Source organism: Carcharodon carcharias, chromosome 16 (genome assembly GCF_017639515.1).
Source record: "Carcharodon carcharias isolate sCarCar2 chromosome 16, sCarCar2.pri, whole genome shotgun sequence".
NCBI classification, from domain to species: Eukaryota; Metazoa; Chordata; class Chondrichthyes; order Lamniformes; family Lamnidae; genus Carcharodon; species Carcharodon carcharias.
The window spans coordinates 84,040,716-84,068,084 of NC_054482.1; the positions used below are offsets into that span (position 1 = coordinate 84,040,716).

The following is a 27,369-nucleotide window of genomic DNA, read 5'->3' on the forward strand; positions in this document are numbered from 1 at the left end:
GGAAAAAGAGACAGATAAAAGAGCAAATAAGGCAGAGGAGAGAGGAATGAAGGAACCAATGACAGAGCAACTGAGAGCAAGATGGCAGGAAATGAGTGAATGCAGGTCTCAGGCAAATATTTCAGCAAAAAATACATTAAAACTCATATTACTGGTTTCAAATGGCTTGCCTGATATATTTGTATTTACAGATAGACTATTACAGAATCACAGGGTGGAATTTTACAGCCCGATCCTTGACTCAATGGGGCTGTAAAACGCGGTGAGCCATTCAAAAGTCCACTGACTTTGGCGGGACTGTAAAATCGTGCCAGCATAAAACTCCATCCACAGAATTTTAACAGAGCAGAAGGAGGCCATTCGGCCCATTGTGCCCGCACTGGCTCCTCAAATGAGCGTTATGATCTGGTGCAAATGCCTTGCATTTTCCCTGTACCCCTGCACATTGTTTATATTCAAATAATCATCTAATGCCCCCTTGAATTTGTCTGAGCTCCAATGCCCCATTAAAGAAATAATCAGGGAGTTCAATATAGAGTCAGCTACAGATTCCAGCAAGAAAGAACGAACTTGTATTTAAATGGCACCTCATTACATTACTTAGAAGCACCTGAAAACATTTCATATAGGATTAGTTATTTTTTAAGTAGTCACTATTCTGTAGGTGAATGCAGCATCCATTTCTGGGTGGAGTGACTATTGATTCTAAACATTTTGATTTGGTTTGAAGGTGGAAAGGGCAGGTGTCTAGATTCTGGATGGAAGGATTTTGGAGATCTGTGTGCAATGGTAATAACCCAATTTTGCATTAATGAATGAGGGCTTTTGGTCAGCAAATGTTGCTTTTTAGAGACGTGCATATCGTTCATGGTTTGTGAATGGATGGCTATTTGTTTTCAGTGTGGAAAGCTGGAGTATATTTGACACAAGTACCTCTTCACACCTGATACAGTAGAGGCCTGGTTTGTCATGGGTCTCTAGATCTGCCATTATAAAATTCAGCTATAATAATGTCATGATGAGAACACATTGACACTGAGGTCTAACTAGGTGAAACTAAGGTGAAGAAAAGGAGAGTGTGAAAGTGGGTACGAGAAGACAGAGGTGCAGATTATCTGGTGATTCATTCATTTGCTGTTTGTGATACTTGCTGCATATAAATTGGGTGCCCTTTTTACCAACAGAAAAACAGTGTTTGCACTTCAGTGAATAGTCCAATTGCAAAATACTTTGGTACATTCTGACGATGTGAAAGATGCCATATTAGTACAAAAGCTTTCTTTACAGCAAGTGAGAGAAACAAATGAATTACTACACAAAGTGTATTATTTTGATTGTACCCAGAAATAGTTAACCTGACAGTAAATCTTAAGACCAGATCCTATGATTGGGTACTCTTGTCAAGAAGCAGCATACTGGGAATGCTGGTTGGGAAATCACAGACTCACAGCCTTTGATTTTCCATCCAGTTGTTTAAATGGTTGGAAAGTCAAGACCTGCTTCTGTAATTTCCTGACCGAAGCTCCTTACAAATGCCTTTCCTCAACTGATTATCCAGTTGTGTTTTCTTTGTACCAGCAGCCGCACTTTAATTCAGCATCTCTGAAACTCATTACAAAAATATTTTAATTTTGGCCAATTTGTATATTATGTGACAGTTGGGGGATGCAGATATTGAATGCATCCAAATTTATTGGAGTGCCTTTGATAAATTTCTTACATTTTCATAATTCCTGATGAAAATGCTGGAACTGTCTGGAGCCATTGATGTTGGCATTCATTTTTTGTAGGTTATAAACCTCATTCTTTCTGCCCTTTTCCTCTGGCTTTCTTGTGCCATGCATTCATATCTTTCAGGATTTTAGCCAGGCAACCTCCCAGTCCTCCACTCAGAATTCGGCCGGAGCCATATGGAGCAAGCAGCTTGGAGATACACAGGATGAGGACAGCTGTGTTTTTGATTTTTCTCTCTCCCTGGGGGATTGTACCCAGGCTACATCTTCTGTCCATTGATTACGAATGGGTAGGAAATCAAATGCTTGGTTAGCTTCCACATGTGATTTCTCATGAAGCTGAGAATGGCAACTTAGTGATGTCATAAATAAAGGAGTAACTGGGACCAGACTGCAGAATAGCCCCTGTCCTTGAACTGAAAGGAGGATAAATTGGTTAATTATAGACCAATTAAATATGGACAAGACCTTAAAATGAATTGACAATCAAATTATTGAGTGTTTAGAGATTGATAATAAAGGCAAGTCATGCCTGACAAATTTAATAGCAGTTTTGTTTTGAAGGAAGGACTGATTGTATATGTAAAGGCAATGCAATCAACATTGTGTATATGGGTTTTCAGAAGCTGATCAATAAGATGTCTCAATGGAGGTGTGACAAAACTTCAGGTATAGGCAATAGTAGAAAATGTAGCAACATGGATAAAAGGTTGATGGGCAGGCAAGGAACAAAGGGTTAGTGCAAATGTGTATTGTGTATAAATGGAGAAGGGTTGGAAGGGGTGTGTCTCAGGTAAATGCCGAAACCAATTTTGTTCTCGATTTATATATAATTGGTTTGGAGTTGGGCATTGGGAGCCCTATATAAATATTTTAGACAATGCGTGCCCGACGTCACCACGCATCATTTTACGCGTCAGTGAGCGGTCCCACACCCGCTCGCTGATGGAATAATTCTTCCCGAGGAATAGTGGATGCTCAGTGGAAAGATGCTAAAGGCATGGAGAACAAAAGAACCAAAGAGTACCACACATAAGTTCTTGGAATTATAAGTGCAGGCTCATAAAACCACAAAAATGTGAAATAAACAGAACATAGAGTACAAGAGCTAAGAAAGTATGATAAATCTGTAAGAGATGAGATAGAAAACTGTATAATTCTATAGAATGAATATTTAAAGCCACAGAGAGAGTTACATTATTGTTTTACCAAAATACCAGAAATGAGAAACTTGAGCAGAGATTGCAGCCAGGGTTTATTTCTATTAGAGCAGAGGAAACTAAGAGTGAGATTTAATGGAGTTTTTAAAAATTATCTACAGCTTTTCTTAGGAAAAATGAAGATGTAATTGAAGTAGAGACTTTTGTATCTTTTAAGAGAAGAAATAAGCTTTTGCACCAGAGGAAGATTCAGGAATATGGAGAAACAGCAGGGCAACATGATTTGTTTTGAATTATTCGAGCAAATAGTTAACACAGGCACAATAGACCTGCTGTGATCTAAACTTCTATGATTATATGTTTACAGTGTAAAACGTTCTATAATTCAGCATAAGTGGTTCTAAGATATCTGAGAAAGAACAGGGACTGTTGTGGAAAATTGAAAAGTATCGAATAGCACAGCATGGAGGCACATTAGGAAGTACTGTTGGAGGAGAACTAAGAAAGTATGATAAACCTGTAAGAAATAGAGAACTGTATATGGTTCTGTATGTCAGACATAAGTATTATGAGAATACGTGATGCTGTAAAAAATGTTCCAGTCTCCAGGGATTGACTATCCTTGCCTCAATGAAGGTGAACTTCCACCAAAATCTTTAAATTATCCCTGCTTTATTTTTCTTTTGTCATTCCAGCATTAACTGCATGGTAATGACCCAGTCAAAGTTAAGAAAGTACACTAGCTTCACAATAATTGTCCATTCAATTCAGCTGAGCAGGAGTGCAGAGAAGGTTCCAGCATCAGAGATCTGAGCCATGAGGAAAAATTGAAGAAGTTTTGTCTTTAAACAAGAAAAAAATGTAAGAACGTAAGAAATGGGAGTTGGAGGAAGCAATACAGCTTCTTAAAGCTGCTCCGCCATTCAATAAAATCATGCTGATCTTCTACTTCACCACCATTTTCCTGACCTATCCCAATAAACCTTGATTTCCCAGTGTCCAAAAACCTACCAGTGTCATTCTTGAATATGCTCATCAACTGAGCATCCACAGCCCACTGGAATAGATTCCAAAGATTCACAACCCACTGAGCAAAGAAATTTCTCCTCATCTCAATCTTAAATGGCTTACCTCCTATCCTAAAACATTGACCTTTAATCCTAGACTCTCCAGCCAAGAGAAACAGCCTCTTGTATCTGCCTTGTCAAGCCCTCTAAGGGCTTTCACTGAGATCACCTCTCATTTTTCTAAACTCCAGACAATATAAACCCATTCTACTCAACCCCTCATCCCAAGAATCAACCTAGTGAACATTTGGTGCATCCCCTTTAAAACATGAATATCCTTCCAAAATTGTACAGGGCACTCCAGATGTGGTCTCAACAAAGCCAATTCTAATTGTAGCAAGGCTTCATTATTCTTATGCTGCAATGCCCTTGCAACAAAGACTAATTTACAATTTATCTTCCTAATCTTCCTAATTTCTTGCTGTACTTGCATGTTAACTTTGTGATTAGTGTACAATGACATCTAAATCCTTCTGCATAACACTGTACTAGTCTCCCACTTTTAGAAAGATGTTTTGCTATCCTTCCTATCAAAGTGGACAGTTTCACACTTCACATAATACTCCAACTGCCACCTTCTTTCCCATTCAGTTAACCTATCTACATCACTTTCCAACCCTTTGTGTCCTCCTCATAGCTTACCTTTCCACCTAGTTTTATATCATTAGTAAATGTAGATACATTACACTCAGTTTCATCATCTAAGTCATTGATGCAGATTGTAAATAGCTGAAGCTCAAGCCTTGACCTTTGCAGCACCTAACTAGTAACAGCCTGTCAACCTGAAAATGACCTGTTTACTCTTTGTTTTCTGTTCATCAACCTATCCTCCAACCTTGCTAATGTATTACCCCCAATCCTGTAAGCACTGATCTTGTTCCACAATATTGAAAATATGGAAGTATTTAGGATTGTCCATGGCATGGAAAGTATAAATGTAGAAAATTACTTCAAAGTAAGCTATATAAAAGACAAGGGTACATAGGTTCAAGCTAGTAAAGGAGAGATTTAAGACTAAGATGAGGAAGTTATTCACACAAGAATTACCAATACACAAATTGAATTTCTAGATGGAGAGGAGTCAAAAATCCCTGAGATTGTGTCAGAACTATTGGAAGTTGCGAGGGACTTCAGGGTATCTTTAGATCGATGAACTAAGTTAATTGAATGGCCATATGTAATTACCTTGTGACTGACCATTCAACAGGTTATTTAAACTTTAACCTGCTCATTGTATCATTTCTCAGCACCCTTAACAACCATTAAGTTACCAGTCCCAGAACCTGTCACTCACAGTGTGGCCAGATGATTAGGACAGACGGTCCATAGTTTGTTTACTTAATCCCTCTGGAAACTAGCTGTGAGCCTCGTTAAGTGGGCCCCATTAAATTAAACTCTGATCTTGATCACATCAATGACCCTTGCCTTGCTCAAGTGAACTTGCCCCTGGGAACAGAGCATCACAGACTCATGGAAAAGGAAAATAAATTTTCACAGTAGCTTGGACATAGAGTTGCTTAAGATTTTATGAGTAATTTTTGCAAAATTAATCAATTTGACATAATTTCACAGACATGTGACAGGGCAACAGTACACCAAAATAATATTGCAAGGGGCATGTTAGTGTCCACAATAATCAAAATGCAAGACTGCACACTAGTGCCAAGTGAAATCAAAGGATGCACTTAGCTGCTTTTACTGAACCAGGTTTTTATTGCAATAATTAATAGATAATTCCAAGAAGACCTTTCTCCACAGGGAGATATTTGCCTGTTTAACTGTTTAAGATGGTCAGTATAAAGCACAAATCATTTGTGCTTCTTATTGATCTACCTGCTTTCCTCCACAAAGAAAACTTCATTTAATTCAAAATTAGACTTTAGTCTGGATGCTCTTTTCCCAACTAAGCTTTTTTCTTGATATTTTCACAAATGTAGGTTGAGTATCCTTTCTCTGTAAATCCGAAATCCAAACACAACCAGAACCACTCTTTGTTTGAGCCTCACTGACCTTTAGCATGGGAAGTCTAGTTGTTTGTCTGCACTGTTTACTTTGGAATTTTTATGGTGAACATGCCAAAAAGAAACTTATTGCAGGTACCCTGTATTTATTATTCAGTGATAAATCACACTTTTGTGGCCATTTTATTTATTTTAGTTATCTTAGACTTAGGCTATTGTAAGTTTATATGCGGTACCTGAAATCCGAAATGCAAGCAACTCCAAGGGGTTTGGATAAAGGATACTTGACCTGTATATAATCGTACACGAAAAATAATGTCTGGATCTACCTTGCTCAAGTCAATTAATGTCATAAACTGGACCCCTAAATATTCCAAGCTACTTTATAATTTTTGCTTTACAAGTTATTTTTTAAATATTCTTGGTAGGGGAGTGGATTAGAGATAGCCAAGAGCAGAGTTGGTGGGGTACTGAAGGCAGAGGTAATAATCTGTAAAAAGTCCAAGGGACATGCAGCAGGTTACAGCTGAGACAATACTATTGGCAACATGGTTGTGGAAGTGGAAAGGGCTAAGTGAAAGAGATGGGCAGTCAGCCGTGGGAATGCATTAGGACTTGCCTGTTTGGTTTTATGTTCCGTGGGCTGGCTGTGAACATTGAAGCAGGAATCTGTCATGGCAGCCGACAGGGAAGCTGATTGTTTTTATTTAGTACATGATTAGGTCCAGCATCGGAAAAACCGTCAGTCTGAAGCTGAAAACAATAGAAACACAAAGCGGAGATAAGATGTTTCTTCAGCATGCCTTCTCTAAATAAAACAATTAGGAGATAGCACCAGTGTCATAGAACAAAAGAACCTTCTTAAAAGGGCACAACTAATAAAGAAGTAAACTATATAAAAAGGAAAGTTAAATAATTATTTTAGTGCCGATGTCCAATATACACTCTAGTCCCTGCAGTACCCATTGGAAGGCCTCAAGTGTACCGGTGTTTTTCTAAGTTTGATTGTTTCAGTGTTTATACAGTGAAAAATCTACCAGTTCGAAAACTGGAACATGAGATTATAAAAATGCTACTAAGGTGAGAAGATCGCTAATCAGTCAAATCAAGCAGCATATGCAATCTGTTTAGTTGGTTGAAGGCTAAATAGTGTATTAATATCTCCCTATTCTTGCGCAACTACATTTGAGCAATCAGACAAAAATAATTTGCTGTGAAAAAGTAGCTGCAACACCAACCTGTTATCTCCTTGACTATCTTTGTACAGAGAGCTGGGACTGGCCTGTGCAAACTACAGCACCTTTCCAATTTTTACCATCAACTAGTCAGTTTGTCACTATTCCAAAATCTGAGTTTAGGTGTGGGGAGTTTTAATTATCACTGCCAACTTGACTTCTGTTTGGGATTTGGAAATACAATGCTATACTGGCTAACTGGCCTTGCCATAGTCTTGTGATTCCTTGGTGCCACACTTGGTCAAATGTTGCCTTGCTGTGAAGGGCAGTCACTCTCACCTCACCTCAGAGTTCAGCTCTTTTGTCCATGTTTGAACCAAGGCTGTAATGAGGTCAGGAGCTTTGACCCTGGCAGAACCCAAACTGAGCATCAGTGAGCAGGTTATTGCTAAGCAAGTGCCTCTTGATTGCACTGTTGATGACCCCTTCCATCACTTTACTGACGATGGAGAGTAGACTGATGGGGCGGTAATTGGCCGAATTGGATTTGTGCTACTTTTTATGTACATGACATATCTGAGCAATTTTCTCCAATGCCGGGGAGATGCCAGAGTTGTGGCTGAACTGGAACAGCTTGGTTAAGGGTGCAGCAAATTCTGGAGCACAAGTCTTCGGTTTCCCCCATCGTTGAGGTTGGGAATATTTGTGGAACGTCCTTCTCCAGTGAGTTGTTTAATTGTCCACCACCATTCACAAATGATTTGTGCTTTATACTGACCATCTTAAACAGTTAAACAGGCAAATATCTCCCTGTGGAGAAAGGTCTTCTTGGAATTATCTATTAATTATTGCAATAAAAACCTGGTTCAGTAAAAGCAGCTAAGTGCATCCTTTGATTTCACTTGGCACTAGTGTGCAGTCTTGCATTTTGATTATTGTGGACACTAACATGCCCCTTGCAATATTATTTTGGTGTACTGTTGCCCTGTCACATGTCTGTGAAATTATGTCAAATTGATTAATTTTGCAAAAATTACTCATAAAATCTTAAGCAACTCTATGTCCAAGCTACTGTGAAAATTTATTTTCCTTTTCCATGAGTCTGTGATGCTCTGTTCCCAGGGGCAAGTTCACTTGAGCAAGGCAAGGGTCATTGATGTGATCAAGATCAGAGTTTAATTTAATGGGGCCCACTTAACGAGGCTCACAGCTAGTTTCCAGAGGGATTAAGTAAACAAACTATGGACCGTCTGTCCTAATCATCTGGCCACACTGTCTGTGAGTGACAGGTTCTGGGACTGGTAACTTAATGGTTGTTAAGGGTGCTGAGAAATGATACAATGAGCAGGTTAAAGTTTAAATAACCTGTTGAATGGTCAGTCACAAGGTAATTACATATGGCCATTCAATTAACTTAGTTCATCGACCTAAAGATACCCTGAAGTCCCTCGCAACTTCCAATAGTTCTGACACAATCTCAGGGATTTTTGACTCCTCTCCATCTAGAAATTCAATTTGTGTATTGGTAATTCTTGTGTGAATAACTTCCTCATCTTAGTCCTAAATCTCTCCTTTACTAGCTTGAACCTATGTACCCTTGTCTTTTATATAGCTTACTTTGAAGTAATTTTCTACATTTATACTTTCCATGCCATGGACAATCCTAAATACTTCCATATTTTCAATATTGTGGAACAAGATCAGTGCTTACAGGATTGGGGGTAATACATTAGCAAGGTTGGAGGATAGGTTGATGAACAGAAAACAAAGAGTAAACAGGTCATTTTCAGGTTGACTTGTTATGTATGCAGTAGTTTGCACCCCCCTTTGGCTAATCCATGACAGGGAGAATGAGCAGAGGCAACACTGAGCATGGCTTGCTGCTGGAAGATGGAAGAGAGAGAGAGGGGAAGAAGGCCTCCCAGCAAGAGGTCATATCCACCCAGGGAGTTCATGGAGCAATTTTCCTATTCAGAACTCACTGAGGAACAAAAGTGTCAAGCCTCTATACTTCAGGAAGGATGTTCTCGCTGAAATCTCCACCTGCTGAAATCTCAGGGCAGGACGAGGATGGCATTGTCAGTGGCTGTCTCAGTGATGAAGGCCATAAACCTTCATTCATTCCTAACACGCTAGGGCAATTGACATTTGCAACATCTCCCACTTTGCTGTCCAGTGTTGCATTAAGGAGGTCCAGGACATCACCCCTGCACTACTGTGCCGGCTCAACTCCATCGCTGATGCCGGAGTTGGCCTCCAGCAGTGTGTACGCAAGACGGGTGCTGGGCAGCCTGATCTCACTCCAGCTACCCCTGCTCCTCAAGGAGTCAGCCTTGGGTCCCCCCTGGCACCCATAGGGAAGAGGGTACACTGGTGCACCCTCGGAGCCCATCCATCAGTGACTCTGAGTGTGTCTGGCTCATCGACTCCTCCCTTCATGTGACCTCAGCAGCTCTAGCCCCACAGGCCAAGGAGGGTGCCGCTGCCACACAGCAGGACCCTAAAAGCAGGCCAGGGCCCTCCAAGTCTCGGACCTCCAGAACATATCCGTCAAAGTAATCACAGACAGAGTATCACAGTCAGCAGGCTGCCTCCATCACCACTATGAACATCTGGGGAGCACCAAAATGTAGAAGCAGGGTTAGGACAGTTAAGGAGAATTAGTTGCACAGCCTGGGGCATGGGTTTTGATCATTTGTACATACTGTTCACTATTGTCAATAAACTTCCAAGAATGTCTCCCTGCCTATAGCTCCTTGTTCTGATGAGCAGTGTTCTTGTCACTCAGATGTGAAACTTTTCTGCACAAGACAAAAGGCAGGTGTCTCAGTCCACGGCCTCTTCCCTGTGCTCTGTGCAGCCTTCAGACCACAGTGATGGCCCGGCCTCACACTCCCTGAACACATTACTGAAGGCTGTACCTTGGCAGTGCTGGTCATTGTGCCAGAATGTAGTGGGCAGGCACCACAGAGTTCTCTCATTCTCACTGTGTGCTCCCTGCATCTTTAAGGAAGGGCTGGCCCCCATCTCTTTCAGCATCTGCAGCCATTCATGCTGTGCTGCAGCTCCTGAAGGGCTCAGATGCTTAAGGCGGACAAAGCATCAGATGCTTTTAAAGTTTCATGGCTGCATCTCTATGATATTACCCTGATCACAGAGCGCAAGCGAACTGCCTTTGGCCAGACAAGGGTCAGACATTTTCAGAGGCTTTGCAAAGATTTATGTAGTGTCCTCAATGTATGTCGGCATCATCCTCATGCAATCGAGTGACTATTAGGGCTTCCATCGTGTCTCCATGACAGGAGCATTCTCACAGAGGGTATTTGCGCTGCCATAAGCCAGACTGGAGTCAATCGTTCACAAATGCGATGCGAGGAACTATGAGGTCACCTCATTGCATGTTGCCATCATCCTCCACAAATCTGGCAGCTATGAGGGCCTCCCAGTCAAGCCTGCCTCATCTGGCCAGTGCGAGGGCCACATCCTCTTCATCGTCACCTCGGAGAACCTCCTCAGCCCATCCCCGTCAGTATCCTTCTCATCAGAGGTGACATGCAGTTCCTCCATCTCCTCCTCAGCCAGCTCATCATCGGTTGGAGTGCCAGGTTATAAAGGGCACAGCAGACGATGACGATCCATGACACCTTCTGTGGACTGTATTGCAGGTCTCCACTAGCCCATTCCAGACACCGGAAGTTCACCTTCAGCATCCTGATGGTCTGCTCCGCCAAGTTGTGAATTGCAGCGTGAGCCTCATTATACTGTCACTCTGCTGCAGTCTGAGGCTGCCGCACGGGTGTCATCAGCCAAGGCCTCTGTGGGTAGCCCTTGTCCCTGAGGAGTCATCCCTGCAGCTTCTATGGACCCTGGAAGACTCCAGGGATCTGTGACCGACTGAGGATGTAGGTGTCATGCACACTCCCTGGAAACCATGCGCACACCTGCAGGATGTGTTTCTGGTGGTCGCACACCAGCTGCACATTTCAGCCCTTGCAGTTGATGAAGTCCACCATGTGTTGCAACTGAGATCTGAGCACCACATGAATGCAGTCAATCGCACCCTGCACCTGTGGGAAATCTGAGATCTGACTGAATCCAATCGCTCTTGCAACCTGGCTGTCCTGGTCCCCGGAGGAATGTATAAATTGTGTGCCCTCGTGAAGATGGCTTCCGTGACCTCATGAATTCATTTGTGGGTGGAGGCTTGAAAGATCCCAGAGGTCACCGGTATATCCCTGAAGGAGTCACTGGCATAGAAATTGCGCACTGTGGTCACTTTCACAGCCACTGGCAGTGGATGCCCTCCAGGTCCCTGAGGCGCCAAATCCTGCAGCAGGTGGCAGATGTGAGCAACTAGTTCCCTAGACATACGCAGTCTTCAGTGACACTGGTTCTCGGTCATCTGCAGGAATGAACGGCAACATCTATAGACCCTGGGTGTCGCTAGGCGCCAGCGTGAAAGGGCTCACTGTGGCTCTTTGGCAGCATGTGCAGGAGCCCCAGCCGCCCCTTTTTCCTGAGGTTGCTGCTCCTGTCTCTGCGCAGCCAGGAGCCTCAGTCGCTCTCTTTTCCATCTTCTTCATGCTCTGTAGGCCATCAGGCATACAGTTAGTTCGCCAGGCTCCATGATCCTGATGTACTCCTCCTGTAGGATGAAAGACAGAGACACGTGGTTAGCATGGGTGTACTAAGAACCTGTCTTGGTTAAGTATGATGGCCCCTTAATGCTTCCTGGAGAGTGCTGGCCATGACTTGGATGGCCAGAGATTAGTGCATGGCTGCCCTGTTAGCTTGAACCATGGGGGAGACTGGTCCAAACCAGGATGATGACATTGCAAGGGGCTGTGGGCGCCTCCAGCAGTGACTGTTCCATGGCCAGACTTAGAGCAGAGATTGTACAACGTGTGCAGTCCAAGTGCTCTGCAGTCTACTAAAGTACTCATGAACTTGCACTTTGTGCCCGGGGGTAGGGTTGGTGGTGGCGGGCAGCAGTGGGGGGAGCTCTGGAGAACTTGGTGGCACCTTGATGCCTCTGCATTGCTTGAGTGAGTAGATAAGCTAGGAGCCCGACCTCAATCATATCAATCTGTCTGCGCCTCTCAGTTGCAGAGGAACGGTCACTTTCCACAGGTTTCCATTTCCCTCGCCCACATTCCACCCTCTACCCCAAATGCTTGTGTGCTATATTCAACAGCAGGGTTACCCTACCCCCCCCCCCCCCCCCCCCCCCCCCCCCCCCCCCTCACAAGTTGCCTCAAGGGCAAGTCTGCACATGTGTCCCCCCACTCACAAGTCGCCTCAACAGCAAGGCTGCACTTGCCCACCCACTCCCCCTCGCCCTCAAAAGCCGCCTCAGAGGCAGGACTGCACTTGCTCACCTCTCCTCCTCACCCTCACAAGCCATTTCAACGGCAGGGCTGCACATGCCCCCTGATCCCACATCCCCGCCACCTGTTCGGCAGGGTGGCACTTAACCCCCACCCCACCCCCCAGTGCCCTTGAAGCCTGCAAAGCAACAGGCGACCCTGGCGAGCTCTGCAGAACTTTCCTGTGCACTCACCTCCAGTTCACCCACAGTGCAGGCTGCCAGCTGCACATCGCCTCTGTGCTGTTGTGAAACACATTGGCATGCTTTCCCGCTGACATAGACGGACAATCCAGCGGGAGTGCAAGAGCTTGGGATGGCCTGATAATGATATGCTGACGTATTACAATGAGGTTCCCGATGACTAATGGCAGGAAATGCGGCCTGTCTTTGGCAGGCTGAGCGGACAATCAGGACCTGCCTTGCCGCCATCATGAAACCGTTCACGCATATTGTCCGCTCACATCGCCTATCACACCCACTGCCAGCGGGCACAGAAAATTCCACCCATAGGCATGGAGTGATCAAAAACTGCTAAAAAGCTTCCCTTAGATGAGACATTGTATTGAGACCACGTCTGCTCTCAGGGTCAACAACTCTAATTGGAGAGCATTGTCACACAGTCTGAATGGTGTGGTATCTCCCCATGGATCATTCTTCACTGCTGAAACAATCAAGTAGGAATTCAGTCAGGAAACCCATGGGTACCAGTCATGGTGCTGTGGATAAAATGAAAATAATTTAGATCAACTGGCATAAAGAATGCAAAGTACCAAAAGAAAGAAAATGATTGATTACTTTATGAAACAGCTACTTACTTTTACATAGCTATGTCCTTTTCTTGAGCTATAGAGTTCTCGTGGACACTGTGTAACCAAGGATATTAATTTCACATGGTTGTTCTTTACGTTAGCCACATTGTGGAATATTGAATTTCATTTATAAAAGAGGCCCTTGTGCCATAGTTAAGACTCAAAGTGATCCTGCAAAATGTTGCCACATAAATGCATTTGTTTGCTATTTTAATGGAGGTTTAGCTCAGTTATTTTAAATTGGTTATCATCTGGTAAACCAGTGGATTAATGAATTTTACTTCAGTTGCAATAATATCGCACAAAGTAATTTCCAGCATTAATTTTTAAATGCTCTTTTCTGAATTGCACATTATGGCCAGTTTGAAATGTCTCATCTTGAGCTTCCAGAACAGGATTACACCTGTCAAGGTGCCAGGAGTGAATGCCTACAGAAAGATTACTTCCCCTTTAAATGCCTGCCCACATAAAATGTCTGCAGTATTTGTCTGCAGAGATCAGTTATTTGTGTTTAATCCCTGGTTCCTCAGTGCACCATGTGCCATGTTCGTATGCCAGCTTCGAGTCAATGCATCCACAGCAGTCAAGCGTGATTTTGATGAAGTGGTTGCAGTACATCTGTTTACCCCGCAGCATTTTTAATGGGAAACAGTAAGAGAAAAGGGAAAAACACTGAAGCACTGAGCATGTTAAGGTTTGAGAACAGTTCGCCTTTAGATTAACCTTACTGAGCATAGTCTCTGTCATACACTCTACTGTGATTCTGCTTTTGAATAAATACTGAATATACTCGATAGCAGTTCTCCTAAAGCTTAGATTCAAAGGCTGGAGCCATGGCTAATGGGGCTGCACAAATGCCCTCGCTCGGACTTGTGTTGAAATACATAAAACAAGTGTCCCTTTGAAATGTTTTTTTTAACCGTAATTGTCCCTGTAAGGGTCCCTTTTAAAAAATGGCATTACCTTCAGTGCATTTTCATGTTTATCATAGATAAAAAGGTTGTTAACATTTGAGAGATGAAAGACTTTTCCTGTTATGAGCACATGCTATCAGTGTTAAGCATTCCCAAGTCAGGTTGTAGATCAGTTGACATTGCACACAAGAAGCCGAGGCTTCTTGTGGTCTTCAGGTGAAGTGAGATGAAAGGCCAGGGATAATTTGCAGCCACCATTCAATCCCTATTTTAAAGACAAACATTCTGCCTTTATTTTTAAATTTCCATTGTAAATTGTTAGGTCCAGATTTAGAATGGAAGCGGCCTATGTAAACTTGTCAATTTGTAATTCACCTTCCTGCCAATGATGATGCTGCAATACCTCTACTCTGGTAGGTGGAATTACAGTGACAACTTTACATTGGCAGTTTGCATTATAAATGTGGGCATAGCAGCATTATAATGGAATAAACTGGGAGTAAGTGTATGGAGACATAGGATTTTTAATATACTATATTATAGATTGCCAGGTCCCACAAGTTTAATTGACATGTGTAATTTGCTGTTGAGAAGCAAATTGCTTGAAGTAGCAGTGCCTCTTAATTATAAATCTTCATGGCTTTAATTTAAAAGATGTCCAGCTGGCTTGTAATGTTGACTGAATGCATCCAGGTGCCTGGCATACATTTGTGCAGAAGCTGTCTAACAGGATGCTTTTCTGCAATGAAGTCAATGGACCATGTGTTACAACTGTGCTGTATTTTTTCTTAAAGGAGAACTGGACCCTGTTGTAAACATGACAAATTTCAATGGCCGATTCACAAAATAAAGCCCTCCTGTATGCCAAGTAGTCCACATGTATTGTAGAGAAGTCTCCGGAATGTTGCATTTTTTTCCACCACCTAGAGTGCTATTGCTTCTCCTTCCACCAGTACAATGTGGGTCAGATGTTATCACTGTGGGTGGCATGAGTGCCATGGTTGTGCCATGTGATCCACACAGAATTTAACAACAATAAAATAAAAGTTCATTCCAAAGAACTTAGTGGAAAGTTAGGAAACACAGCTTCAGAACACAAAGCTCCACTAAGTATGATTGTTGGAAAGATATTAAATGATGAGATTAGAGCCAAGATGAGGAGAATGACAAGAGGTTGGCTAGCCTATTAGGGTCACATTGCATAATTTTCTGACAATTTCCACAATATGATTCATGCTTTAGTTACCAGATTGCGTGTCAGTGCTTAGCTGGTTCCATTTTCAGTTTTATTTTACTCTAATTTTGTTGTTGAAATTTTGTACTGGCGAAGAGGAAGATGTCAGTGCAGGGTAAATTAATACTTATCTACATGTTGCATCTTGTCCTTATATCAGACATTTTCAGATTAGCTATGGACTGGATACAAGGTGAAGCTCACTTTATTAAAGTATCCTAATTGGTGCACTGTTTCATACTCTGGAGCTGAAAAATTCAAGGATTTTGAGGGCATAAGTTGGGTACATACGGAGAAAAGTGATAGGAATTTGTCACAATGGGAGTATTCCTTCCGTTAGAGCAGCACCAGGCCTGCACTTTCAAAACATAGATGCCCTTAGGCATCTGGAGGGGAATTCTTGAATACCGGTAGTTCCACTTTTATGCCCCATTCCCACGAGGAATTGGATTGGAACTGTCAATCATTCACTTAAGACCATGGTATCAGACAGAGAGAGGAAGAAGAGTCATACGGATTCAAAACATTATCTCTGTTTCTCTCTCCACAAGTGCTGCCAGACCTGCTGAGTTTTTTCAGCATTTTCTGTCTTTATTAGAAAATGAAACTTCCATTTCATTAATGCAAACTAGTCCAAGAGATTTTTAAAAAGAACAATGTCATTACTCACTGTTGCACCCTGACCACCATATCAAGCAAACTTATGTTTAGTTTGTATATGGCATGTTCATTCCCAGTTCTTGGTCAGAAGCTGAAATAATTTTCAGTAGCTTTTTCTTGAGTTTTTTCTAGTGAACCCAAGATATCAAAATGGATAAAAGCTAAATACTGAGGTTGCTGGAAACTTCTCTTTAGCTCTGAAGAAGAGTCATACAGACTCGTAAAGTTAACTCTGTTTCTCTCTCCACAGATGCTGCCAGACCTGCTGAGTTTTTCCAGCATTTTCTGTTTTTTATGTCAAAATGGATATTTGGAGTGTGGAGTATGAGAACTTAACAAATATAATCACAAGAATAATCATAATCTTGCCATGAATTCAAATATAACACATATATTACATCATTCCTTGATACAAACCTATTAAATAAACCTTTACATTACCTCAGGTGTCCAACAGTATTTTTATATATGTTTTTCATTATCACTCAGCTCTCTTTCCATACCTTTTCTTTAGCAATATTCCTATGTTCCATAGATTATAAGTTCCCGGACTAGCCTCTACCCTCATGGCTTATGACATGATTGAAACTGCTGAATGCGGTGCTGCCATTGCTTTTCTATATGTGTATCATGTGGTTATCTGTCCACAGTGAGAAATCTGTGGAGCATATACTTAAAATTTCCTGACTATATGACAGTTGCACAAACTCCAGTAACCAGACACAGTATGGACTATGTAAACTAAGCGGACTGGCATTTTCTGATTAATACTCACAGGCAAGCCCCGCCAAGAATCCACTGTCTCTTAATTACATTTGGATTGTTCTGCCTCAAAGACAATGAGGAAATTTCCATTTTAAGTTCCACTTAAAATATTTGTTCACTCTGTCCTTGAATGCACCCAACTTTTCTGACCTCCTTGGTGTGTAAAAGTTTCTGCAGACAATTACTTGGAAGGAGACGGTTTACTAACATTTCAATCTTGTTTTCTATCAAGTTTGAGTTAGCGCTCTAAATTTCATATTGCAATTACCCATACAAAAATTGTGTCCCAACTTTACACTAGGTTGTTTTTCTTCCATATTAATTGCAATATAAATTTGCAAAATCCTCTTTCAGACTTGTAATACAAGTATAAAGATGATTGCAACAACAGATAAGTTACACAATTAAACTCTGATAATGAATTTTGTCATATCTACTGCCAATCCTGAATCAGTAGGTTAGTTTCGCCTTCTCTAATATTAGTTCTTGTATGTTTTATTATTTTATCCTACAGAATCCTTCTGTACACATGCGCATGCAAATAATGTGTGGATAGCTAAACCCCCTAAGTATGACAAGCTGGCTAAAGACTCCGACTCCATAAATTGGCTTGGCATGTGGGGATAGTCACTTTGACACAAAAATGTAACTAATGTGGCTTTGAAATGGGCAAGATCAGCAATGTACATTGGCACTGATTGGCTAGGACTAAAGTTGCAAATTGGATTAATTCTGCTTTTTCAGTCTATACTGTAATCAAATCAGTAGGATTATGAAGATTGGATAATATGAATGGCTTCTTGATGCCTCACTGCTACTATTGACCATGTGTTTTATATAAAATCTCCTGATGGCAAAAATTCTTTTATATCCAACCCTGCAGAGTAGATGGGGTGTATTTTACTATAATTTTTACGATGTTTTGCATGCTTTTTCACGACAGTATAGCTGCTTTTTGAAAAAAGGTATTCTCAGCCAACTTTCTTATATCCTAGAAGCATTGACTGCATCAGTTCATCACTCAGTACACCCCCAATCTCTGATCTTCAGTTCACCACTCAGTACACCCCCAATCTATGATCTTCAGTTCATCACTCAGTGCACTCCCAATCTGAGATCTTCAGTTCATCACTCAGTGCACTCCCAATCTGAGATCTTCAGTTCATCACTCAGTGCACCCCCAGTCTGTGATCTTCAGTACATCATTCAGTGCAGGTCTCAATTAACTCAATAAACTCACTGACTGTGAGATTTGTCACCTTCATGCTTGGTTTTTCATGCCGGGGGTGTCGTTTTGCCTCCAACATGGCACACTTTTGTGCTAGCAGTGCCAGATGTCATTTTAGTGAGGGCATTAGCATGTGCACAGGGACTGTTTGCCAGAAGTGTACACGGTAGGCACATTGTGATGTCAGTCAGCATGCAATGCCAACGTGGAGCTCCATGCTCCAGTTAATGCTTGTTTTTAACCATGCACAGCTGAACATACGTACAGCAGCATCAAAGATTCTCCAACCAGTGCTATTTAAAGGATTTATCAACTACGTTCAGGCTGATTGTTTTCTATCACCCTTTGCTTCAGTTGTCGAAGTGGTGTTTTCTGGAACAAAAACAGAAAATGCTGGAAAAATCAGGAGGTCTAACAGCATCTGTGGAGAGAGAAGCAGAGTTGATGTTTCGAGTCCGTACAACCCTTCTTCAGAGTGTATTCTGGAGTTGTTTAAAGTTGCTGAAGACTATAGGGAGTGCTGTGGCTTGTGCTGAAGAACTTTTTTGTTGACTTCGAGCATTCTACACAATCATTGCTGCTGGACATGGTGCAGTAGTATGCAGCCCCCTTGGGCCACAGCACAACAGAGAGAATGAACAGAGCCAACGCAAAGCAGGAAGACATACAGACTCGAAACGTTAACTCTGTTTCTCTCTCCACAGATGCTGCCAGACCTGCTGAGTTTTTCTACCATTTTCTGTTTTTATTTCAGATTTCTAGCATCTGCAAATTTTCGCTTTCAGCAAAGCAGAACTAATTACTGGAAGTGAGAGGAGAGTGGAAGGGGAGAAGGGATTTCAGCAAGAGACCATAATCCACCCAGGATGTTCAGGAGCAATTTCCCTACCCTGCAAATTCAGTGAGGGGCAGTGTGCAAGAAATTGCCACTTCACTAAGGGCATCCTCACTGAAATCTGTAACCTGCTATCCCATTCAGTTTTTATCTAGCCAATTGTCACCAGAGAATCGCCTACAATAGCTTCTCTTCCTGTTCTCATACTGTTACCTCTGATGTCTCCCAAGGATCTATCCTTGCCCTTCTAGTTCTCATCCACATGCTGCTCCTCAGCGACATTGTCTGAAAACACATTAGTTTTGATATGTATACTAACAACACCAGCTCTCCCTCAGAAGCAACAGACAAGGGGTGATCCCACATCGTGATCCCTGCACCTGTTTTTGGCCCCTGTCTAATTTCGCAGTCCCTGTATTTAGGACTTAGCTCTTCACTGAGTTACTGCTGTAGCTACAGGCATTTTTTTCCCTCTGTTTCTAATACTAATAACAATAATGAAGCAGTGAATCCAGTTCATTGTATTTCATAATCCCTTCCTAATAGCACTGTGGGTGTACCTACACCACATGGACTACAGCGGTTCAAGAAGGCAGCTCACCACTACCTTCTCAAGGCCAAAGAGGATAGCTAATAAATACTGGCCCAGTCAGCGACGCCCACATCCCGTGAATGAATAAATATTTTTTTAATTTAAAAATAATCAATCACTTACAAAACATGTAGATAAAAGTCAATGTGAGTTCGGAGCCAAACTCCATGAGATTTGGTATTTCATGTTGATGCTGATTGCCTTTATGACTACCAATCTGGAATGGAAATTGTTCCCCAGTCCAGTTCAGCCTTCTTGAATCTCACTGGCATCTATTTATTACTAATAGTTCCCCGCCTGCCCTCAGTGTTCTCCCTTTCTTCACCTGAAGGTGAATTGGGCTGGCAGCACTTGGGTAGCACGCTTTGGCCAGTTTTCATGTGTGAAGCCAGAGCGTGCATATCGGTGGGCAACTGGACCAAAAAAATATTGCAGCTAAGCCAGATCATGTTTTCATCCTCTATCTACACAAATAGTAAGGGTAACTGGAGCCCAGGAGGAGCAGGCTGATATTTTACATATACAGAGCTGGCCATTGAAATCAGACTAGGTGCAGATTGCCCTGGAACCTTCTGATCTGCATGGCTCAGTGCTTAATTACACAGTGCAATCCCAAGTATTTAGGTGGGGCTGAGAAAGGCCACTTACTTTCTAATCTTATTGTGGAGTTGGGATGGTTCCATGCTGTCAGAGGGGAAAGCATGGTGATTCAATGGGTCTGCATGTGATATTATTAGATTCTGATCATGTGATTTTCTGGAAATAAGTAATTCAGTTCACCAAAATCAAGTAACAAATTTATTGGACTCGTTCCACCATTTGCTATTGAAAAGCTGGCTACTGAGAACAATGGCCATGTGCACAGTGCTGGATACTCTGTCGTGGAGCTGTGGAACTGTTTGTAACAAGCTAATTCTGTATCTCGCCGTACAAAATCTCACATGAACTCCTTTTGTCTGGATTCAAATTCCATGCACTCTGATGAAAATAAAAGCACTGATTCATTGATGCTGACATTCTAACAAAGGACTACATTGTTTCACTTAACATAACAAAGATTATTTTTTGCTAATCCTACTTCGTGGAGTCTACAGAGACACAAATTCTGCTACAACAACAGCTGCCTTCAGCTTTGTTTATTAGTTAGTTTAGCTGTTCCTGATGTTTATTTTCTCTTAAATGCAATGCTCCATAATGGGATATGGTGTCACCAGCACTGGAATTCCTATCACCTGTGCCAATATTTATATTCAGATGTGAGCTTAGACAGATCTCATCGGGCTATTCAACTATGGAGGGCATAATGTTGTACATTTTCCAGCAGGGGTCACTAGATAGCAACTAGAGGGAAATAAATTGTGATATTTTCACCCTTAAGCGTTCAGCTAATTGTGGACAACCCTCACCCCTTCCACCTGATGACTAAACTGAAATCAGCTGACTCAGTTTTGTCACTATTTTGAGCGGAAATAACGTGACACGCTTTTGAGATTCCTTTTTTATCCATTGACTGCATGATCTTCCCCTCATACACATCAAACACAGATCCAGATCAAAGGTGGACCCTTCCTGATCTATATGGCAGGTTATCACACCATGCAGCTCCATTACCTGCTGAAGCGCTAGAAAAATCCATTTATTGATTTTGACAGCGCTGTCACCTTTGTAACTCGTTGCTTGTTTCCAAACAATGCTCTTGTGCAAAAGGCTTCTGAGAAGTGTGAAAAACTAATTCTGGGTCAGCTCAGCCTCAGATGGTGCTAGATATCATTCTGACATTTCTCTTGAGGAAGCGAGGAGAATCAAAGAAAGTCATGGCAGGACTGGTTCCCAAGTGAGTGGCAGCAGCGAATGACAGGGAGCAGGTAGCCTGCTGCCCATCTCAGCAGGGCATGATGGTATGTAGGACATCTGGCTGTGGAGACATGAAAAGAAGAAAATAAGCATATTAATACTGAACCAATTCCATGTTTTAGTGGCAGTGTGCTAGAAAGTATGACTGGGCTTACCTCCAGATGGTCACATAAGTTCTTTTCTTTTTGCAGAATGGTGCTATTCCAGGTGAGATGGTGAAGAAAGATGAAAACTTGAAGCGTGGGAACTGGTCCAATCAGATAGAATTCATCCTGACTAGTGTTGGATATGCTGTAGGTCTTGGAAATGTCTGGAGGTTCCCTTACCTGTGTTACCGAAATGGTGGAGGTATGTCAAATTTCTGTGAATCTGTGTGTGTTTGTGGAGGTGTCTGAGTTTGTGTGTATGAGTGTGTGTCTGTGAGGATATAGCCCGGATTTTCGCTCCTGAGGCGCTGCGCAGATTCAGGAAAATTCCCAAATCACCGAACCCACCTTGGGAGGAACTGCCCTGAATAAGGAAAATAAGGCTGAAGCATTCACAACTATGTTCAGCCAGAAGTGCCGAGTGGATGATCCATCTCGGCCTCCTCCAGCATCCCCAGCATCACAGATGGCAGTCTTCAGCCAATTCAATTCACCCCATGTTATATCAAGAAATGGCTGAAGGCACTGGATACCGCAAAGGTTATGGGCCCCGACAACATTCCGGTAATAGTACTGAAGATAATGCTCCAGAACTTGCTGCACCCCTAGCCAAGCTGTTTCAGTGCAGCTACAACACAGGCATCTACCAGCAATGTAGAAAATTGCCCAGGCATGTCCAGTACACAAAAAGCAGGACAAGTCCAGCCCGGCCAATTACCGCCCCATCAGTTTACTCTCCATCATCATTAAAATGATAGCAGGTGTCATCAACAGTACTATCAAGTGGCACTTGCTTAGCAATAACCTGCTCACTGACGCTCAGTTTGGGTTCCACCAGGGCCAACCAACTTCTGACCTCATTACAGCCTTGGTTCAAACATGGACAAAAGAGCTGACCATTGACCAGAAACTGAACTGGACTAACCATATAAATACTGTAGTTACAAGAGCAGGTCAGAGGCTAGGAATCCTGTGGTGAGTAACTCACCTCCTGACTCCCCAAAGCCTGTCCACCATCTACAAGGCACAAGTCAGGAGTGTGATGGAATACTCTCTGCTTGCCTGGATGAGTGCAGCTCCAATAACATCCAAGAAGCTTGACACCATCCAGCACAAATGCCTGCTTGATTGGCACCCCTTCTAGAAACATTCACTCCCTTCACCACTGATGAACAGTGGCAGCAGTGTGTACCATCTACAAAATGCACTGTGGGAACTCACCAAGGCTCTTTAGGCAGCACCTTCCAAATCCATGACCACTGTCATCCAGATGGACAAGGGCAGCAGATACATGGGAACACCACCATCTGGAAGTTCCCCTACAAGCTGCTCACCATCCTGACTTGGAAACATTTCACTGTTCCTTCACTGTCGTTGGGTCAAAATGCTGGAATTCCCTCCCTAACAGCACTGTGGGCGTACCTACACCACAGGGGTTGCAGCGGTTCAAGGAGGCAGCTCACCACCCCCTTCTCAAGGCCAATTAGGTGTAGGCAATAAATGCTAGCCTAGCCAGTGATGCCCACATCCCGTAAATTAAGGTTTAAAAAAGGGATCTTCGTTCCGGGGAGTAGGTTCATGCTGGAGCTGGGCTCCGGGAAACAGCTCGGAGGTGGCCACAGGGGCTGCCCAGTGCTGGGGAAGGCTGGTTAAAAGGCCTGCCTCGGTGCTCTGGGACTTCATTCAGATCTTTTATTTAATAGTAGGCCCTCTAGCCTTCGCTCCTCACCCCCACCCCCACCCATTCCCCATGCTCCATCCATGCCAACCCGTGTACTCAACCATCCACCCACCCCCCCATGGCTTCTCACACTCTCCATGTCAAACCAACCCCCTCCACCCACCCCAGTGGCTCCTTATACTCTCTATACCTCCCAGCTTCCTCCAACTTTCCCAATGACCCCTCATACCCTCCATGCCAACTAATGCCCCCCTCATCCCCTCGGACCCTTATAGCCTCTAGCCAACTCATGCCAACACATGACTCCCCATTCAACCCCATGGTCCCTTATAGCCCATATGCCAACTTAGTGCCAACTCATGCCAATTCTTGCCGCCACCCACAACCCTTTTCCCTTACCCCCTGCATGCCAACTCAGCCTGTATACACAATGGGCAGACCTCAGAATTTTATTTTATTTCATCTCAGCATAGCTCCTAAGTATCTGTTACAGACTTCATTATATATTTTAAAAATGCTCTTCATTGATAAAAGCCAATTCAATGCATTTAAATCCCTTCAAGTACTTAATCGAGAATAAAAGCAAACCTTTGTATTCATTAACCTACATCAAAGATAGCTAATCCCTTAATAACTTCTTGGAGCTGTCAAGCAAACTGTGAATTTACAGCCTCCCACTGTGATAATGATGGGTTGTTTAAGCAGTCAAGCAGCAATACCACTATAATGATAGCACTTAGTCTTATGTCAGCTAACATCTATTGAAACTGCAGTCACTGATGTTTTTCAACTAAGCACAGCTGTGTTTTTTTTTTGTCACAATTTAATGGGCAGGGGATTTAAATAACTTGACAGTTTCACAGATCTTATCTGCCTTTTACGAGCGTTCATGGCTACTCCTAAAAATTATAAGCCGCACACTTTGGGGAACGGGCCTCACTTCAGTAAATATATAGTCTGTTTGAATTTAGAACTGAGTTCAAATGGCCCTGCTGGGTTTGGGCTTCCCCCATGTTTGAATCACATCCCGCCTCCTTTCCTCTCTCAGTGAAAATAGAATCTGTGGGAAATGGGGGCAGACATCCAGATTCAGGGTCCTATTGCCATGACTCTGCGAAAATCCGGGCCTATGTGCCTGTTTATGTGTATGTCAGTATGTGTGTATGGATGAGTTTGCATATGCATTTTTTGTGTGTGTGCTTGTGTGTGCATGGATCAGATATGGATACTATAAAACATGAGCGACTCCTTTTCTCCTCCCCCGCCAACATGCAAGTATCCATTGTGACTTGGAGAGCCTGAAGAGCAAATGAGAGGGGCAGCTAAAATCTATGCAGGCACAGCTTGCACTTAGTCACTCCCTAATTTTTCTCATCTTTTCTTGTGGAGAAATCAGACCCTTCAATCAGCTCCCATAATTGCATGGTTAAGGTTGGACACCTGCCATGGTAATAATGATGAGATTCAAACCTTATCTTTCCACTGAATGGTCCATTGCAGTGAAGGTCTGACTGAATGATACTATACCTAGTACCCAGAACAACCATAGTCCCTGCATTCAAATAGTTTCCTGAATCTAAAGAGTTAACCTGAATTTTAAACAGTCAGCAGAGCACTAATTCTGAGTCACCAGTTCATCACGTTCATGCTCTTCTTTATTTCTCAGAAAAACTTACATGATATAGTTCTGTTGACATTCCCAATTTATCTTTGCTCATGTCTGCTGTTGGCAAGCTTTTTGGCTACAATCTACAAACTACTTCCACTCTTCTCCCCAGTTAATGCCATAAATTTCCAAGAGGCATAAGCAGAAATAAACAACTAAACTGCCTACTTTTCTTTCAGCAGTGGTTGGCTCAATTGTACAAAGAAGCTAAAAATTGAAGTATCAATTTTTGAGAGACAGACAGGATAAATGCCAATTTGAAATAAAATCTACTCTCCTAAGCCATCAGTTGCCTAAAAGATATTCTTGTGTATCACACTGCCATGTGCCGATTATTCTCTTTTATTCATTCACTATTTTTTTGTAGAATACATTCACAGGTCTTTATACTTCTGTCTGTATCACAATGCCAGATGTATTATCTTCTGGACATTTCTAATAAAGTATTATTTTCGCTGTATCATAGAATCAGCTGTCTGTTATTCTTGTTGTCTCACATTCTCGGCTGTCTGTTATTGTTGCTTTAATATATTATCAGATGTCTATTACTCTCATTGTGTCATATTCTCAGCTGTCTGTTATTCTAACTCTAACACCTAGTCAGGTGTATTATCTTCTGGACATTTCCAATAAAGTGTTATTTCCTCTCTCTCCTAGAACTTTGTGTCTGTTATTCTCATTGTGTCACATTCTCAGCTGTCTGTTATTCTCAGAGTGTCACATTCTGAGTATCACACATTCTTAGACGTCTGTTCTCGGGTGCCTGTTTTCAGTGTGTCACTTTCTCTGTGTCACACATTCTCGAGTTGCCACATTCTCAGTATCATTCTCAGATGTCTGTTATTACCTGTGTATCATATTCTCAGTGTGACACCTTATCATTTGTTACATCATCAGGTGTCTGCACGCAATCTGTCACATTCTCAGATACCTGTTATTCTCAGTATTTAGGCTGCAGGAACCAGGACTCTTTTCCCTAAAAAAGAGAAGACTGAAGGGTAATCTGATAGATGTCTTTAAGATTTTGGAAGGGTTTGATAGGGTAGAAGTAGAGAAGATATTTTCACTTGTGGAGGAATGCAACACTCGGGGGTCATGACAATAAGATAGTCATCAATAATTCCAATAGTGAATATAAGATAAACTTTTTTATCCAAGTAATGTTAAGAATGTGAGGAGTTGTTGAAGCAAATAGCATAAATGCATTTAAGGGAAAGTTAAATAAACACAAAAGGATTGGGGGATATGAGGAGGGGTGGGAAGAGACTGGTGTGGAGCATAAATGCCAGCATAGTCCTATTGGGCCAGATATTCTGTTTCTATACTGCAAACAATATGTAACTCTAGATAACACATTCTCAGGTGTCTGTTATTCACAATCTAATATGTTGCCAAATGCCTGTTATTGTTCTGTGTAACATTTTCTGTAACACATTCTCAGGTGTTTGTAACTCTCTGTGTAACATATTCTGTAACACATTACCAGCTGTCTGTTACCCTCTGAAATTTTTTCTGGGATGTATACTTCCCTGTGTGTCCCAAGTATCTGTAATTCTTTTCATAACATATTCATAACTTTCTTTTGCATGTAATGCATTACTGGTTACTGTTTTTTTCCTGTTAGAATTGTGTGCCCTTGTGTCATCTTAGATTTCTACCATGTCAGAAATAATGTGTAATATTGTTCACATTTATTTTCATTTGTAAATCCATTATTTCTGCAGTCTCAGTCATGTCTGGTGATTCAGAGCATAAGTAGTCCACTTTCTGGTGATTAGTGGGTAGTAGTGGACTTCTCCTTTAGGAACATCAAAGAAAAAGTCACCCAGGAAATAATTCCTCAGATTTATTGAAATAAAATGTTATATATTGAAAGAACAACCCTGTACCAAAAATTGTTGCAACAGAGCAGAAAGCTCCAACATTTCTTCCCCTTTACTCTAATGCACAATTCTATTCAGAAGGGGTTTTATAGGGAATAAAGTTTAAACCTGTACAAATTCTTCAGAAACAGGCCATAGTCATTTCAATATGTTTTCAGCCAATTTGCAGCCTTAATGAAATCCTACTTGGCTTCTTAAGGAGAGTTTATTGTTTGAGTTGTTAAAAGTGCTTGCTATTGTAAGCATTTGCAATTATATTCTGCAGCATTTTGTTCTGTGCATTATGTGGTTTTCTGCAAGGTAGTCTGCTATTTTTACATTTCGGGGGATTTTTCTACCAATATCTATTATTCATTGTCGCTATTTAAGTATCACCATATAAAATGGTGAGGATGGGAATTCACTTGGGGCTCCCTTTAGCACTAAAGGATTTAGATATAACATTAGAGTTCCTTGAGAGCTCAACAAATGCAGATAAAACACCTGAGGTGTTTTGTCCCAATGTCCATATTTATTGACACCCTCATATGCACTTTGCCATGTGACTTCACATGACAGGTTGTCACAGTGATGTACCACCTTAAAGTTATGCTGCTAGGGTTAGATGGGATGGCATGGGAGGAGGCTTGTGTGGAGTG

At 42.1% G+C, this 27,369-nt stretch overlaps 1 protein-coding gene across 7 annotated transcripts in view; it reads left to right on the forward strand.

The window, feature by feature from the left end:
• The window catches only part of slc6a9 (solute carrier family 6 member 9), a 232,694-nt gene that overhangs the window by 160,303 nt on the left and 45,022 nt on the right, over positions 1–27,369 (forward strand). For all 7 annotated transcript variants that reach the window (XM_041208030.1, XM_041208028.1, XM_041208029.1 and 4 more), the window contains one exon: positions 21,547–21,703. In XM_041208030.1, the coding sequence (XP_041063964.1) occupies positions 21,547–21,703 (157 nt within the window). The remainder of the gene's footprint in view (positions 1–21,546; positions 21,704–27,369) is intronic.